This window comes from Pomacea canaliculata, linkage group LG6, assembly GCF_003073045.1.
Source record: "Pomacea canaliculata isolate SZHN2017 linkage group LG6, ASM307304v1, whole genome shotgun sequence".
Lineage (NCBI taxonomy): Eukaryota > Metazoa > Mollusca > Gastropoda > Architaenioglossa > Ampullariidae > Pomacea > Pomacea canaliculata.
Window position 1 is genome coordinate 26,231,608 of NC_037595.1, and position 17,762 is coordinate 26,249,369.

A 17,762-nucleotide genomic window follows, 5' to 3' on the forward strand; every position below is an offset into this window, starting at 1 on the left:
GAATACAATGGCCGCCTCCATGAACACGCTGGCTATGGGCACCTCAAGGATATTGTTGCCAGTGTTTGGACGTTTTCACCGCATAATAAAGCTGAATAAACGACATTTTTGCGATGTTGGTGATGAGAAGGATGCAAAAACGAAACAGGTTTGTGCTGTCAGGATTTTCTTTATGTACTTATATAGTGCAGAGTGTCAGTGGATGGATGTGTTCATGCCTGCGCACAGTCGTATTTACATGAGAACTAATCTGGTAGTTTGCAGAAGTTCCTCCAAGACTGTTTTCGGGAATCCAACCAACGGGCATTCCTCACATTGGAAACTACATTGGCGCAATTAAAAACTGGGTTATGCTTCAAAAGAAATACGACAGTGTCATTTTTTGTATTGTTGACCTCCATTCCATCACAGTTCCTCAAGAACCAAAAGTGCTCCGGTAAGAAAAACTTGTGCATATCACATTCAGTGATCAGGTTTAGACAATTAAAAATACTGAGCTATTGAAGAGTGGGATAACTGACGGCAAAGCGAGTGTGTAATATATACAAATGTCAGAGAAGGAATCCGAATGAAAATCAGCAGAGAGGTGACTAAACAAACCTGCAATCACCACTGAAGAAAACAGTTTTGTATTAATGTGAATTGATTTAAGTCATATTTTATTATTTTATGGAACAGTTTCTGTTATGACTTGACTTGTGGATTGTGTTTGCTTTTTTTTTTTTTTGTCAGCACAAAGTCTCAAGTATTCTGGTGTTTATTACATGTTTGTCAAAATTTTGTTTTCTTCTTTTATAGGCAGAATATTTTAGACATGACTGCTTGTCTTCTGGCATGTGGAATAGACCCAGAAAAAAGCATACTGTTTCTGCAGTCACATGTAAGTGGTGCAAGATCATTACTCAAGTGTGCAATCCACATATACACACCATGAGAAAATTACCATAACAAACATCACACATATACATGCACACGTTTACACACACATAAAACACAAAGTATTTATTTCTAAGACACTGGACACATGCTGTTGTAACACATATACAAACCAGAAACAGTTCCTGGTTTCCTGAACAATTTTTTGCAAATTACCAATTGTTTTTATATTTATAAAAACACCTGGGCATAGTTCACACATATCACTACCTCTCCTATCAAATTTTACACAGAAAAACAATTCTCTTTGCAGAGAAAAGCACCAAAACTAGAAAATCAATGTGCATCCTTTAGTCTCCCTGATCTATCATATGCACATTAAAATCTTTGACTCCCACAATTATCCTAATTAGCTATACCTAGCTAACATTGCCAGTAACATTAATCTACATCTATGTCCCTGGTTTCCATAGAGTCCATGAAAACTCACATGAGATATTTACACAATGTGATTAATAGCAACACAAGCCTGTATGTGCATGTTTGTTTGTGTGTTAATGCCTAAGCTGTGACTTAAAACCGTGGTAATTTTGTATTATGGTTAGGTGCAGGAACATGCGGAACTGGCTTGGTTACTTGGGTGCCTCTGCACTCTACCACGACTTCAACATTTGCCTCAGTGGAAGGTTTGATTTTCCCTTATTTCCATTTTCTATGCTCACAAGCAAGAAAAAAATATTCATGCTTGAATTTGAAGCTGGAAGCATAAAAACAATTAGCCCTACTGTAAATCTCAGACACATAGGAAGGTAGTGTGGCAAACAGAAATTCCATCATTTCATTCTACCTTTTGTGTGCAGGAAAAGTCACAAAAGATAAAGGAACCAGGCCTTGGTCTTTTCACATATCCAGTTCTTCAAGCTGCTGATATTCTTCTCTACAAGTAGGGAATAAATCTTCATGGTTCCTTTGATTTACTGTGAAGTTATTATTCCAGAATTGGTTTGTTTAGGATATTGTTAATTAAGTGAGAATATTTTTCAGTACTCCATTATTTTCACAGTTAATTCTTTTGTCTGTTACATGTTTTTTTTTTGTCTTCTAGATTTGTTTTCAGACATGGCTAAATATTACAGGTTCAGTTGATATATCTAAATGAATGAAGGATTTGTTTAGTGTGGTTTTTTTATGCATATTACATGTAACACTTTGTTTAGGGCAACTGATGTGCCTGTTGGAGAAGATCAGATTCACCATATAGAGCTGACCCGTTACTTGGCCAAGTCCTTCAATCGCAACTTCAATACCATATTTCCTCGCTGCAGGGCTCTGACGGGTTAGTGGGACAGAGAGCAAAGATAACTTTTAATGTTTTAGTTGAGCATCAGAGTTATAGACACAAGATTTTAGGTTATTGCTACTACTGTCACCATTTATAAAATGTGAGTTAAAGCTGACAAGTTTTTTTTATTTTTTTTTTTTTAAATGCTGTGTTCTGAAAATGCACATGCTTATATATCTCGAAACAGGGCTAACAATTATGGTAGATGATATGTATATATAGACTAAAAAAAATGTTATTTGATGTCTGAATAGTATTAAGTATCGAGTAAGAAAAATATAATAACCTTAAAACTTTTAAACTAGGCAGAATATATGCAGGTTAATTTTGTGAACGAATATAATGCTTAAGAGGACTGCAGCTGCTGTGTTGGTCTTAACATGCAGATTTTACTTTTTTCCTCTTTTTATTGCAGGTGAATCCCCTAAAATACGAAGCCTCCGTAACCCAGAAGGGAAGATGAGCAAGTCCGACCCCAACCCTTTGAGTCGAATAGAGCTGACAGACTCGCCAAAAGATATTACAGAGAAAATAAAGAAAGCCGTGACTGATTTCACATCAGAGGTCTCATATGACCCAGACCGCAGGCCAGGCGTCTCAAACCTCATTGACATTCACATGGGTGTGACCGAACTTTGTGCTGAGGAGATATGTGAGAATGCTTTTCTAAATGCCCTTACCACTGCGATGTACAAAGCTACGGTTGCTGAAGCTGTGATAGAGCACCTCAAGCCCATCTCGGACTCTATACAAAGGTTGAAGAATGACCCAGGTCATCTGGAGAAGGTGCTGAAAACAGGGCAAGAGCGGGCACAAGCTATCGCTCAGGACACAATTATGGAAGTTAAGCAGGCTATGGGGCTAAGATGATGCAAGTTAAGTCTCACAGTTGACACTTTTAGGATAATTCTTTTTTTCTCCTACCGCTAAGCAGAAGGTTGAAATTTTTTGTACATTAGATAAAAAATACATATAATCATGGTCAGTGAGCGAATTCCTGATGTATGTTTGTCTCTGTGCTGTGGTCACTTGAGTTCTACAGAGCTGTATAAAGTATCAACAAATATTTTTTCTGGCAAGTCCTGTTCTTACGGTTGTCAGTATTTCTGTTAAAAGTCTTCCAGAAAATAGGAGACAATGAAGTGCTTGAAATCTGAAATGACTGGGGTATTTCTTTTTATGTATAAATTATTGTTCACATTCTAAAGTAATTGTTATTATATATAAATTTTGACTGTGTGTGTGCGCGCGCATGCATGCGCTTGTTCCCATGTCTTTATGGAAAACCAAGAACTTAGGTTAGGGTTGGGTGAGAGATTGTCTTAGGGTTAAGGTAGTCTAATTGTAGGGTTGGATTAGTATAGTCTATTGGTGGGGGTTGATTTGGGGTTAAAAGGGAGAGCTAAACATTTTTTGGCTAGAATATTGTAGAAAGAGAAGAAAAAATAATAAATCTAGGAGTTTCTGTTTTTGAGAGCAGAGGATGGGGAAACAGTGAACCAAGGAAATCCTCGGTATATTAACAGGTACAGCATGTACAGTTCTCTGGATCCTTTTAATGACAGAACTCTGTGTGTGTGACCGTGCTCAAGATGAGATTGTGATAAAAAGTTGGAAAAAAATGTTACAGGCGAAATGATATCACAATAAATAAGTGAAACAAGATGAAGGAAAGCGACATTAAAAGACAGCTTGACACTTTCATGAGCAAAGAAGATCAAGAGAAGGGAATCAAACTTTGACCCTACGTCTCCCTAATGTGATGACCATCGTAGAGAAAATTCTCTCTGCACGCAAACAACGGGTAGGTCACAGGAAGTGAACTGTGAAACAGGTGGTCGGGCCACAGAATTAATTTTTAATCCATCGTTGCCGGATCGCTACATTTGGGCAGTAGAGAGATCAGTTCACCTTACGGTGAGGACCAGCAGGCTTTGCGGTGGGAACGGACAACGGTTGGAGGCTCGTGTCAGATGACTGAGCGCCGTGTCGCCGTGGTCGCTGCTGTAATTCTTCCCCCCCATTTCTCCAATTCACCCTCCAGATTACAGCTGTGGGCTCATGTTGCGCTTGCGGGGGAACTTCCTGCGGTTTCGGTTGCCATTGGAAGTCCCGGAGGGTTGCGTCTCAGCATCTGCACAGCACAGAAAGAGGTTCCCTGTCTTGTGAGTGCAACTACAGAGAGGAAACATGGCTGCCAGAGAATATTCAACACGAAGCATGCAAATGTGTCCATTTAAAGTCATTTTCATCGTGGACTCGCTACTCATCATCATCATCATCCTCATCATCCATCCTCATCACAACCATCACCATCACTAGCCGGAGAACCTCGCCTGCTAGATAAGGTGTTAGAGCTCACATTGCATTCACTGTTAGCATCACAATGTTTATAGATGTGTTTAAGATATGTGTTGGGGCCTCGGTTGATGACTAGACACTGCGAGGTAAAGGCGGGCTTAGGGGCAGGGGCTCGGTGGGTACGCAGGGGTGAAAGAAAAAAACTAAGCAGGCTGCTGGATAAGATACGTCAAGCATTGTTGTATTACTAAACCGCTGTGGTTATTTATAGGTTTATTATCTTTGTTTACTGGCACGTAAAATGGCAGAGCAAAGTGCCGTGACATTCAATTTCCGTGTTCCCACGGTCAGCACAGGTAAGAATACAGGTAGCTTCGCTTTGCACAGTGTAAAGTGACAGCAGGGGTGTGTGTGTGTTCTTTTAAGGAGTAAAACTATGTTGGAACTGAGGTTGAAAATTTTGGCGAATGAGCAGAAGAGCAGTCACGGGCTGGTGACAAACATCAAAAACTTCAAATACATCTTGAATGTCTCCATTTACTGCGAGAAAAGATTTTCCCACGCCGACTTTGTGGGGTCAGAAACAATTACTCCGGTCTTGCTCGAGACGAGAAAGTGAAGTGAAGCATGTAAACATGAACAATTTGGCTGCCAAAGGAAAGATTTCCTTGCGCTATAAAAAGTTTGCAAACAAATTCAAAAGATTAATTTCCCTTCTCGGTTTCTTGTTGAGCGGACGTTGATGGTAGTTGAGGATCTCTATATGAGAACGTCACTGACTCGAGTTAGTGATTGTGTGAGGATGGAGTTACTCAGTGGGCAACGAGGCAGGACTTCGAAATAAGGAAATTCGGTGAGTGATTTTCTGAATAACATTTTCTTTCCATCAAAAAATGATAAGGACGAGAAAATTGTTGATAAACTCATGCGAAGAAATAATTATTTTGTAGACAAACCAAATAATGAGCATCTACCCAAGTTAGGTCTGTGGTTTTGCTCAGCCACGTCTGGTGTCGCCGGCGGAGCTCGGTCTGCCCGAAGGTGATAGTAAAAGACGAGACAGGGCAGGATCCGGGTTAGCAGGATGATTGTCACCAGCAGCAGACACTCCCACATCCCCACAGACGTTCTGGTTTCTGGAGGCAGCTCATGACGACAGCTGCAACTTCTGGAAGGGGGACAGGCCGTGACATTTTATTTTCATGCTGCGATGCTACACAGGAGGAGGCGAGCTGTCATGGCGGTGCTTGACACGAATGACGTACGTGACTGCGTCATGCTTGACACGAATGACGTACGCGACTGCGTCATGCTTGACACGAATGACGTACGTGACTACGTCATGCTTGACGTCGGAGACAGTGGCGTCATTTATGACAGCTTCCGTCCTCAGTTGCAACAAACAAATTTTATTTTGTTGAAAAACCGACATTTTGTTTCATGGACTGTTTCCAGATTCTTGCTGTCCGCAGCATAACCTTAAAATATCGAAAACATGTAACTGATCGCTTTCCACGAATCGCAGATAACGTTTTTTCTTCTTTGTGTGTGTGTGTGTTTGCATGCATGGAGCTAAAGATAAGCTTGGTCACAAACTCATGCTTACGTTTTAATTGTTTAATTCACAGAGGCTGTGTTTAGTGTCGGTATACATAACAGTTATTAGAAATATTTTCAATAGAATCTGTTGTGACTGTGTTGTTATACTATATTTTCATACGCCATTTAGAAAGCGGAAGCGGAAGTGAAAGCCCTTCTTGGTGAGTGATTCTACGAATGGTGACTGCTATGATAGGGCAAAGAGGCAACCAATGAAAGACATTTATCCAGTAAATGAAAGTCCACTAGTATAGCGATGTTGGTGTTGTCTAGAGGTATGAGTAGGATGAGGGTCTACAGTGGAGAAATAGTAACCATAGCAACCAGGATGCTAAATTAATTCGTGTCAGGAAAATTTGGGATGGAAGCCGAGCACTCCGGGTTGTGTAGTTACCTAAATGCCCGTATATAGTCTCTCGTCTTTAATAATCAAGAGAAATGTGTGTTAGTCTCTCTCTCACTCGCTATCCATGTATGTCTTTGCCGGTCCGTTTTCACTAGTCTTCATTATTTATTGCACGAAGGAAAAGGAAACTGCAAGCAAATAAATGTCACCAGCTCGGCAAACGTGTGATTGTATTTCTCTCCCAAATTCACGCCAACAATAGACGCTGGTTAAAAGAACGGGGGAAAAAAAAAGATAAGGGCAAGGGTGGAGAACCGTTTATCCTCCAAGGGTCAGTCGGGTATTTACAACCTTTGCGGGCTGTGCGAAGTTATCAACTTTGAAATGTATCCTGTATAATCGGTCAAGTCGTAGTTTCGCCACTATGTGTGTGATAACACACGCACCCTGTATACTACCACCCTTCCTGGCCCTGACTACCCCGATACAGGCCTCGGGTACCGGTGAACAGCAAACGTGTACTCGTCATGTACTCGTAACTGTCCTGTCTATCCCGGGCATTCCTTGCATGTCCGTCAAAATTTCATTGTTGTTGGGATTCACTTAACATAAAATTATGTTTTAAAATTATGTTTATTATTTACAAGCTCCTGAATTTCAAGTCCCTCCTGCTGCTACGTTGGCCTGGCCACACCAAATGATTTTGCAGGTCAACGTTCCCCACACCTGGATCAGGGTACCGCGATAAAAGGGTAGAAGAAAGTCGAAGAGGCACCCGGTAGTAAAGTGGTTAAAAAACTCAATTGTCAACACGGCAGTGAGAAACTCAGGGTTCAGATCTCGTCTCGGGACACCGGTGTATGTGACACCTGTCCTCAGACCTGCACGTCGGTGTTTTCTCCGGGTACACGGAAGTGCGTGTGTGGGGTGGGAAGAGGGTGAACAACTGTACGTGGCTAGAAAGGAATTATCATTTGAATGAGAATTGTAGTGAAAGTTTAAACGTGGCTAGGTGGCGTGTTGGGTAAGACTGGGGACAGAAGACATCAGAGCTGCCGTGTATTTACCACTACATGGTGGGAATAATGTTACATGGTGAGCTGGTGTGAGTCAGTTTTGTTTCAGTTGAACTGTTACTGATGTTTGTCACGTTTAGCTGTGTGTAGCATTTGACTTGAGTGTATCAGTGTAACTTGCACTGGTAAGTCATTTTATTACACAGACTGTAGTTTTATTGTCAGTCACTTTATTATACTGTGAATAGTTACAATGTGACTAGTGTATGAATTGCACGGATCTGAATTAGTTGTTGACATGGGGCTGGTGTTGGCGAGAGTTGTTGTTGTTGTCATGAGAGTAGTTGCGTCAGTTGGTTTCAATGACCTTTGTGCTGGTGGCGATACACACCGAGTGGGAGAGAGCAAGATGTTATTTTGTGTTTTTTCCCGTTGGCAAGGCACACAACTTGTAGATACACCCCCTGTGGCTTTTCAGTTTGAGCATGGCTGAGAGGAAATATGAACTTGACAACAACAACAACAACAACAACAACAACAACAACAACAACAACAACAACAAACTGAGCACAGACAATGAGTAACAAAGGACTAATGAGTTCTGACACTGTTTGTTCTCTTTTGCTTCAGACTATCGCCATGGAGGCCTCCAGGTGTATGATCATCTAAACAGTACTGACCATAAGATCCACAAGCTACATAGAAGTTACGATGGAGAGTTCAGTTAAACATGGCCTCTTTATTTTTCTTCTCTTGTTGTGGAAATTCTTGGATTGAGCCATTCAGGAAGGTGCGTGTTGCCTCCATGACTTCTTCCCTCTCTCATTTAGACTGAGTCAAAACGTAGACCTCAGTGGGAAGAAGGGAAAGAGTGCAAATGCAGAAATAAAGTAGGAAAGAAAGAAGAAAAAAGTAAAAAAGGAAAAAAAGAAGTGGAAAGTTACTACAATTAATAGACGTAAAAATATGTGTCGAATCGGAAGACAACAATTTTCGCTTTCTTAAAGGAGTAATGGAGTCCATTTTTTTTAATAACCGAAGAAAGCTCAGTGCAAGAAGATTTTCCAGTTTATGAGGGAATATGTCACTTAATTACAGACATCTACAATTATTACCATGCACGAGAGATATCACAATCTTAATACCACGTTTGTTCCAAAATGTACCTAATTTATATACATAAAGCATTAGCTTCTACCATCATCTGTGGTCTGGACATATTCATACACAATCCTGACCCTGTGTTCACGCTGTACCTCGCGATGTTTGTAAGCTTGTGTTTTGGCAATGGATGAGACTGTTCCACCAAATTTTGGGAGTAGTATTTTAATTTAAAAAATGCGCTCTACTAGACACGTAAAAGTGATTTCCTCTCTTACATGTTAGTATTTCATCGAAATCAGGAGTAAAATTGCATTTTCATTGTTGAATTTTGTTTAAGTGCCACAAGAAACCAAAAACTCTACAATATGCAATACCACAAACAATTCCTCGGCGATGTTGTCCTGCTCCTCGGATTCCTGGTATCACGTGATCCAAGAGCTGTATTCGCCAGTCAGCAGTAACTGTTCGTTAAACAACACCAACAACAGTTTACAAGAAAAAAGTGAGACCGGCCTCAGCGTGTCCTGCGCTGGTCCTGCCAACAGCAGCGTCTGTAACGAGTCTGTGACGAGAGGTACAAAGGGCTTCAACGAGGCTTTGGTGGCGGTGACCTACGAATGTATCAACGGTAGGTAGACTGACTCATGATGGCGGGAAGAATATATTAGACTGATAATGATCACAGAGACATCAGTAATGCAGTAATGACTACAAACTTGACACTTCTACTTCTGTAGACAATAAAATACACATTTCCACTAAGACAGTTACTGCTATAACCCCATATATATATCTTCATATTATAGTGTTGTTTTACTTCGTTAGCTCAATACACATGCGTCGGTGCTAATACAAAAATCCGTATTTATTCAAGTAACTGTAATAACAAAAGATACACCGAAAGATGAGCTAAATCATTTTAAAATATTTCTCTAGTATTATCTTCAGCGTTGCTTGTAAAATAACCCAAAATGACAAAACAATTGATGAAGTATGATTTTTTTCCTTTACAGATTTTTTTTTCTGAAAGCTATTTTTTTTTTCAGTGAGCAAAATCTACAAGCTGTGCTTCAAGCAGGAAGTGAACCTGGAAGGACAAGTCTACCTGGCCTCACCATTAATGTTCACATCATCTGAAAAAAGTTCATTTAATAGTTGTGTCTGCGAAATAACTGGTGCTTCGAAAGCCGAAGTTTTGTACGCGGATGTGGATAACTCCAATGTGAACATCACTTGTGGCAACTGGAGTAGACATGAATTCTTGTTTCAACCTACTGTAGTTAACACCGACCTGAGCTTGCAAAGCAAACCATGCACGATGAGAATCATCTACCGTGACGATAACAGAAGTGGCTCGAAAGGTCGAGTGTGGATGAAAGTATCCGGCAAGTATTTGTAGTTTGTACATTCCTCATCTCCACCACAGGAAACCTTGTGTCCACAGTCTTACATCTCATGCTGCAGGCGGTGTGACTGTTGCTCTGTGGTCCTGGACATGTTGTTGTTTGACGATAATGAGCCTAAAATGATAGAGAAAACAATGTTAGACTAGAGATAGTCTCGATATTTGATACATAGATGTTTGTTGGGTTCTGTTTGTGGATATCTGTCTCTGTGTATGTGTGCAGGTGTGTGTTTCTTTTGGAAAAATGTAACCACTAAGATTAATTACTGACAATGTACGACTACTTATGGAGATGCTTCTAGTTTCTGTGCAAAAGGCTTAACATCTTGTTTTTATCTCCTACAGGCGGCAACATGACACTTAACTGCAGCGAACAGCCACCAGACTCTGTATTCACTCTGTCAACAACAACCACAGCGACGATGTCTGCAACGACGTCTTCCTCCACCAAAACATCTTTGACGACAAGTTTCACATCTCAAGAGTCCTCTCCGGATTCCACTGTGACTTCTTCAAGATGTTCGTCTTCGAATATGTCGTCTCCTGCCTCTTGTATATCGTTACAGATGTCCAACAACTCTACCACCTCACAGCCCGTTTCCAGTTCCTTGCCGCCCACACTTAGCACATCACAGTCCCTCTCTAGCATATCACAGCCGGTTACCGCCACCTCACAGCCGGTTTCCACCACTACAAAACCAGTCTCCACCACCTCACAGCCGGTTTCCACCACTACAAAACCAGTCTCCACACCTCACAGCCGGTTTCCACCACTACAAAACCAGTCTCCACCACCTCACAGCCGGTTTCCACCACTACAAAACCAGTCTCCACCACCTCACAGCCGGTTTCCACCACTACAAAACCAGTCTCCACCACCTCACAGCCGGTTTCCACCACTACAAAACCAGTCTCCACCACCTCACAGCCGGTGTCCACCGCCTCACAGCCGGTTTCCACCACTACAAAACCAGTCTCCACCACCACACAGCCGGTCTCCACCAGCGCTCAGTCTACCTCTAGCACGTCTCTATACACTTCTGACATCTCGCAGTCCGCCTGGACAGCCCCCATCTACCTCATTGTTCCGGTCGTTGTGGGAGGCGTGGCTCTCATTGCCATCGTCGTTGCCATTCTAATTGTCAGGTACCTAACCCTAAAGCCAGGCCTTTCTATTACTGGAATTCTAGTTAAATTTGACCACAGATGGACAGGTCGACGAGACAGACAGGTTAGCGTCCAGGCTAACGATGAGGACTCATGCACTCACTGTGTACACCTTCAAAAAAGCGACGTACACGTCAGAGTAACAGTCTCTTGCATTATTGTTCTTTTGTTAGAAAGACATTAAAGAATCCCCGCGCTTTATCCACGTGTAAATGTTTTTACTTCACAGGACGAAGTGCTGCCAGACGAGGGCGAAGACGAGAGACAGAGAGAACTGCGGCGGGATGGCGAAGGAGGTTCCTTCTCCAGAGGACAAGGACAACAGGCTCAGCACCCACAGCTGTGACGTCTACGTCGATCTCGATGACGTCAGCACAACTCCACTTCCGGATTCTTCTGCTCTTTGTCCAGCAACGATTCAGAACGGTGTCAGAGGGCCCGGGGGTTGTGACGTCATCATGTTTGATAACGTGGCTTACGTGTCTGGCAATGACGTAACCAGTAAGCCTGACGTCACTCGAGGGGATGATCGCGACAGTGACGAGGTATTGATGGTTGACAATGACGTCTATGAACCCTCTTCACCTGTTGGGACGTTTAAAACTTTTCAGAATGAAAGTACCGGTGACGTCAGCACTGATGAAGTGATTATGGTTGATAATGTAGTATACTCATCATTTCCGTCCACCTCATCAGCTGATACACACAGGTGACCACGTGTCAGGTAATGGTCGCTCCCCTACAAATTCCAGAAGAGAGGCGATGAATGAATGCTTGGTTAGAAAGTTTCTAGAAAATCAGAGACAAAATCTTCATGAGTAAGATAAAGAAGATTAAACTTCATTTATGAAAAATATTTCTTCGTGGTATCTGTGCGATATACTTGAACAAAAGCAAATTGTGAAAATAAAGATAACAACATTTATAGTCAAACTGCTTTTCCTTGTTTTCGCTTGTAAATATTTCAAGCACGACAGTTTGTAAATAAACACACCTGTCTTGTTAAGTTTTAAAATCACTTTCATAGTACGTCATATGATAGAGACAATGGAGTGAATAAAAGACAGAAGAAGGAGTATAGGAGATACATCAAACCTTCCCACACAACAGTTTCGAAACTATTCTACTTTAGTCTTGACGCTTTTTGACGAGAGAAAAAAACCACCTGGCAATGTTTGACGACACGCTTGCGAGACCTTGTGACCTCACGAGGTGTCGGCTTGCTTCAGGCGAAACTTAAGATCTCGTCTAGTCTCGACAAAGCTCTCGCACAGTGCAGAACCCTTTACTCGGCCTTTACTGGTTGTGATCTTTACTGACTTCTTTTCTTTTTTTTTGAGCAATTTTTGAACAAAGAAACCATCACGGATTCTCGGAAAGGGACAAAGCCCAGCAGAAAAGGAAAATAAAACCACGATCGGGTTTAAAAGAAGTCCCCGAGTGGTATCCTTGTTTCTGATGTCACTCAGAATGTTGTAAACTGAGAACAACGATAATCACCTTCATGACAAACAACGAGGCCATCACAACACATCACAACAAGTGTTGTAACTAAAGGTGGCGGGCGACACCAGACATTGGAGGAGTTTGTAGGGTCCGGGAGGAATTAATTCGACTGACATTATTCCTTATGGGAAAAATAATTTGCTGCTCATCATCGTCTTTGCTACGAGTACCAAGGTACCCCGTGTTTTTCATTATCACTGTTACATTTTTAAATTACCTTTTTTAGTAGTCTTTGTAAAATGTTTTCAGCAGACAAAAAACTGAAGGAAGTGTATCGCCTTGCACGCACAGAATCATAAAAGGACTGTATGACTTGAACCTTGAAACCTTTGTGTTTGTTGTTGTTGTTTGTGAGTCAGTCACTTGCTGTCAGCGACCACGACTACATCGAGTGTTGGTTGTGCCACGGGTTAGTTTGTTTCTTTGTCCATTTTCTGTCGGTAAATATGTCTACCTGTTTGTCTGTCAATCTTTCTGTCTCTGTTCATCTGTCAGTCTGTCCGTCTACCTGTATTTGTCTCCATGCATACCAGTTTGCGACTTTAGTTTCCTGTGTTATAAAGACTAGAAGTCGCATGACAATAAACCAGTGTCACTAACAATGGTACTCACAAACTTACACCAACAATAGACATTCGTTTAGAGAGAATAAAGCAAGACAGAGTGGATCTGACAAAAGTAGAAGTAAGACGGGGATCTTCAGGAAAAGATAAAAGAAGATAGAAATGGTAACAAAGTAAAAAGAATAAGGAAACAAAGCCCAGAAAATAGAATAAAAAGAAAAGATAATTAGTGATTATAAAACAACACTGTATCTCTATTTCAGGATGTTGATCATCAGCTAAACAATTCATACTGTCCATGACAGACCAGTGATGGCGATGGTTTCAGTTAAACTACTTTGTATCTACGTTGTTATTCTCCTGCTGTGTGGATTAATAATAAATAATAATAAATGCAAAATTTGTAAAGCACACACTACTAAGAAGCATGGTCTTAGCTCTTAAGAACAAGAACGAAACATGGACAGCATACGAGGGACAGGAAAACAAACAAACAAACAACATATGCGCTATAAAAGAATAAACAACCTACTAAACGAAGAATAAAATCAAACACAGAAAACACAAAGTAGCATGATATTGTAAAAGGAAGGATGTGACAAAGAACGATAGCATTATGGGATAGGTCGTTAGGAGTCATGTTTATGGAAGAGTTGTGTTTTCAGTGGGTAGGTGGCGGGTATGGAAAGGTAGCGAGTTCCATTGTTTACCTGCACAATAACTAAACATCCTGTGGCCACATGTTGTTGTTTTGGTGACAGGAGGAGCAAGGAGACGATCATCAGACGAGTTGTGTAGCTGGATTATTCACATTCCACCAGGTACTTGTCACCAACACTCTTTTTTTATCTGATTTTAAAAACATATTTTAATTTAGAACGTGGTCGAATGGAAGGTTGTATGTATTCAGAAAAGAAAGGATGAAGAAACAGAACGAATAAGCGAATTAATCAACGAATGAATGAAGAAAAAAATTAATGAGTAAGCGGAGGAAGAAGATTAAATGTTATGGGGAAAAACGATTTTTGTTTTCTAAGAAATGTTATTGATCTTAGTCATGTTAAAATTTTATAATGTTGTTTACACAAAGAAGAAATAACTTACAATATGCAACAACAATAACTTCACCTGAGCAATGTTGTCCTGTGACTTCCACAGCAAATAGTTGTACACCCCGGGTACATCAGTCCACCCCTGATGGTACATTCACAGACTTATTTCCCTTGTCAGATGATGTGACAAAGTGTTTGTGGCTCAGATATTTAAAATAAAAACGATTATTTGTTTATATTATAGTCTACACTCTCTTTTAACGAGTACACCATCGGGACACCAAGATGATGATAAGGAGGAGAAGGTGTGTCACAGCTTTTTTCCTTTCTCGATGGGTTTCTGGTCATGACCCTGTATACTGTCTACTGTCTACTGTATACTGTATACTGTATACTGTGTACTGTGTACTGTGTACTGTCTATTGTCTATTGTCTATTGTATACTGTGTACTGTGTACTGTTTACTGTATACTGTATAGTATTCGTGACCGTAGTGAAGCCGACAACACAAGCCCACTGGTCACGATGTCTTTGAAGAGTCAGTGAACTGTGAAGACTTGTACAAACTGAAAACCTTGTTTCTATTTGCTACAGGCTGTAACATCTACAGACTGCACAGTAACTACCACAGTGTCAACCGCTCTGCCAACGACCCCCGGCGTCATGTCTGAAGGCGAAGTGTTGACATCTACTGAAACATCGGATTCCACCATCTCATCGTCAGTCTCTCAAAGGTGAGTTACAGTTACAGCGGTTAGGTCCACTGTGAGATGCTGGAGATGGACTGTGGTCCAAGTCATTAGAAATTTACAAAAGCAGTTAGACGTATCTCCCTCAAGTCAGTATAAACTGTCTGAGATGAGTTTTAATTTTTCTGCAAGCTCCTCCCTTTTCTCTAAACTCATCTTTCCCTACACCCAGCAAGACATGCTCTAGGTCTGATAATTGTATCCTAACTATTCCTGTCACAAGAACAACAACATGTGGTCACAGGAGCTTTTGTTACTGCGCAGAAAAACAATGGAACTCTTCCCCATTTATATGTTCACCTCCTCCAACTACTGAATCCTTTTAAATGTGCACTAAAACACACCTCTTACTGGAGCATTGCCCCTAGCAACCTGTCCTGTACAGGACCTGCTGACTGCCGCCCAGAATAAGGTGGAGTGGAGGGTCTGGTCAGTCTGTCAGTGTGCTCCCCCAACGACAGGTACCCGTCAAGGGACGACTGACTGACTGACTGACTGACTGACTGACTGACTGACTGACTGACTGACTGACTCCTAACAACAGTCCTCACAATGCTAGTCCATCTTCAACCACACATCCCCTTCCAGGCTTGTCTTTTCGTCTACTAGCTACCTCCCTTCGAGACTTCCTTTGGAAAACATGACGATACCGTTAGTTCTTGTTACCTGATCATCTTTGCGTTTTCTATGTTTGTATTTTGTTAGTCATGTACTGTTGTTTACCCTTCTGGCCTTAGTATGTAATCTTGTTTTTCTCTTAAGCGCTTACGAATGTGAGTATGGACTATATATATATTAGACGATGAGGATGATGATGATGATGATGATGATGATGATTTCACCCTTTATTCACATCATATAGCACCTCTAGCACCTCAGAGTGGACCTCCACCCCCTCAGACTCGACCTCCGGTACCTCACTGTCGACCTCCAATACCTCAGTGTCGACTTCTAGCACCTCAGTGGGGACTTCCGGCAACTCAGTGCCGACCCCCAGCACCTCAGAGTGGACCTTCAGCCCCTCAGACTTCACCTCCGGTACCTCACAGTCGACCTCCAATACCTCAGTGTCGACCCCCAGCACCTCAGTGTCGACCCCCAGCACCTCAGTGTCGACCCACAGCACCTCAGTGTCGACTTCCAGCAACTCACAGCCTGTCTCTGACGTCACTGTAGCCAACGTCTACATCATTGTGTTCGTCACCGTGGGAAGCGTTGCGCTAATCGTCCTCGTGATCGCTTGTCTAGTCGTCAGGTACCTGACTCTAAAGCAGGGCTTTCTATTACTGGGGTCATTACTGGGTCACAATCAAAAAGACAAAATCAGTTGAAGAAAAAGCTTTACTAGCGTGCAGACGAACAGCGAGTTGTACATACAATGGCGCGTGCACACACACACACATTCATTCTCATTCTCTTTCTCACTCACGCATGTACTAATGTCCACATTTCGCTTCGTTTTGCTGTTTTATTTTAATTTTATTAAAGATGCTTTATTTCGTGAATCTATTTTTGTCACTCAGGAGAAAGCGCCGCCAGACGAGGATGAAGACAAGCCAAAGCGAGGACTACTCGCGGACAGACCCCCCTTCTCTAGACGATGACGACAACAGGTTCAGCAATCACAGCTGTGACGTGTACGTCAATCTGGATGACGTCAGCACAACTCACCTTCCGGACTGTGCCGCAGTTCGCCAAGCAACCCCTCCAAACGGCGTCAAAGCACCCAAGGGCGGGGTCTTCGTCATGTTCACCAACCTGGCTCACACCTCTGGCCGTGACGTCATCATTGAGGGTGATGCTGACGACAACGATGAGATTTTGATGGTTGACAATGACGTCTATGGATCCCCTGCACTTGGGACCGTTAGACGGTTGTACAATGGAGGTGCTACTGGTGCCGACAACAACAACAAAGATGAAGTGACGATGATTGATAATTCAGTATATGAATCGTCCCCGCGCAATAAATGACAATAAAGGGCGATGACTCAACTGACAGCCCACCGTCTGCGGTAGTCGGCCCTTGTCGCCCCTAAACAGACGACAGGCAGCGAATGAATATATGATGTTTTCTCCAAAATCACCAACAAAAATTTTGCGTGCAAGAGGAGGAAAGAAAGACTAAACTTCATTCTCGCCAGGAAAATGTTTTCCTAGCTATGGGAAAAAATTAAATTATCAAATTTTCATCTAAAACTATTTAATTGAAAACTATTTTTTCTATTGAACTTTGTGCTTGCTTGTAAATACTTTAAGAATAATAATGTGTGAATAAATACAAGTTTATGTTTGTATGTTAATATTTTAAGAATAGCAATGTGTAAATAAATACAACTGATTCAGTTTTACTATTACTCAATATCACATTACAGAGACTATGGAGTGAATATAGACCAGACAAAATAGTAGCAGATAAATCAGGGGGGTACATAAGTCAGTCATTTGACATCACCTCCCCATCACTGTCAAAAAACAAGGGGAAATCACTCTTAACATCATCATCATCATCATCATCATCATCATCATCATCAGAAGTGGTCATCATGCAGTGTTGCCTGTGTCTACAGTGATGCTTCAACTGTTTTTGAGACCAGCATCCTTTCTTATTATGTTTGTGTATTTTTTCTTTTTAGTAAAGCGCTTTGAGTCCCACTTTAATGGTGGGAAAAACAAATTATTATTATTATTATTATTATTAAAAATAAGGTTAGTGCAAAATGCATTACAACCATG

General features: G+C 41.5%; 3 protein-coding genes across 6 annotated transcripts; all 3 read left to right on the forward strand.

Moving 5' to 3' along the window:
* LOC112566320 (tryptophan--tRNA ligase, mitochondrial-like) lies at positions 1-3,415 on the forward strand. Its single transcript, XM_025242426.1, has 7 exons — positions 1-148; positions 258-436; positions 799-880; positions 1,482-1,562; positions 1,737-1,819; positions 2,094-2,212; positions 2,634-3,415. The coding sequence occupies exons 1-7, from the start codon at positions 8-10 to the stop codon at positions 3,086-3,088; spliced, it is 1,140 nt and encodes a 379-aa protein (XP_025098211.1). The 5' UTR covers positions 1-7; the 3' UTR covers positions 3,089-3,415.
* Positions 3,416-7,541: 4,126 nt separating this feature from the next.
* Positions 7,542-11,128, forward strand: LOC112566977 (uncharacterized protein PB18E9.04c-like). Its single transcript, XM_025243410.1, has 5 exons — positions 7,542-7,665; positions 8,111-8,270; positions 8,922-9,212; positions 9,631-9,969; positions 10,335-11,128. The coding sequence occupies exons 3-5, from the start codon at positions 8,978-8,980 to the stop codon at positions 11,126-11,128; spliced, it is 1,368 nt and encodes a 455-aa protein (XP_025099195.1). The 5' UTR covers positions 7,542-7,665; positions 8,111-8,270; positions 8,922-8,977.
* Positions 11,129-11,880: 752 nt separating this feature from the next.
* Positions 11,881-17,036, forward strand: LOC112566321 (A-agglutinin anchorage subunit-like). Of its 4 annotated transcripts, none has more exons than XM_025242427.1 (5): positions 11,881-12,836; positions 13,987-14,046; positions 14,872-15,011; positions 15,889-16,281; positions 16,550-17,036. In XM_025242427.1, exons 3-5 carry the CDS (start codon positions 14,941-14,943, stop codon positions 16,998-17,000), a joined length of 915 nt encoding a protein of 304 aa, XP_025098212.1. In that variant the 5' UTR covers positions 11,881-12,836; positions 13,987-14,046; positions 14,872-14,940; the 3' UTR covers positions 17,001-17,036. The 4 variants fall into 4 exon arrangements, with proteins under 4 accessions (XP_025098212.1, XP_025098214.1, XP_025098213.1 ...); XM_025242428.1 differs by lacking the exon at positions 11,881-12,836 and adding an exon at positions 12,866-13,071; XM_025242429.1 differs by lacking the exon at positions 13,987-14,046.
* The last annotated feature ends 726 nt before the right edge of the window (positions 17,037-17,762 follow it).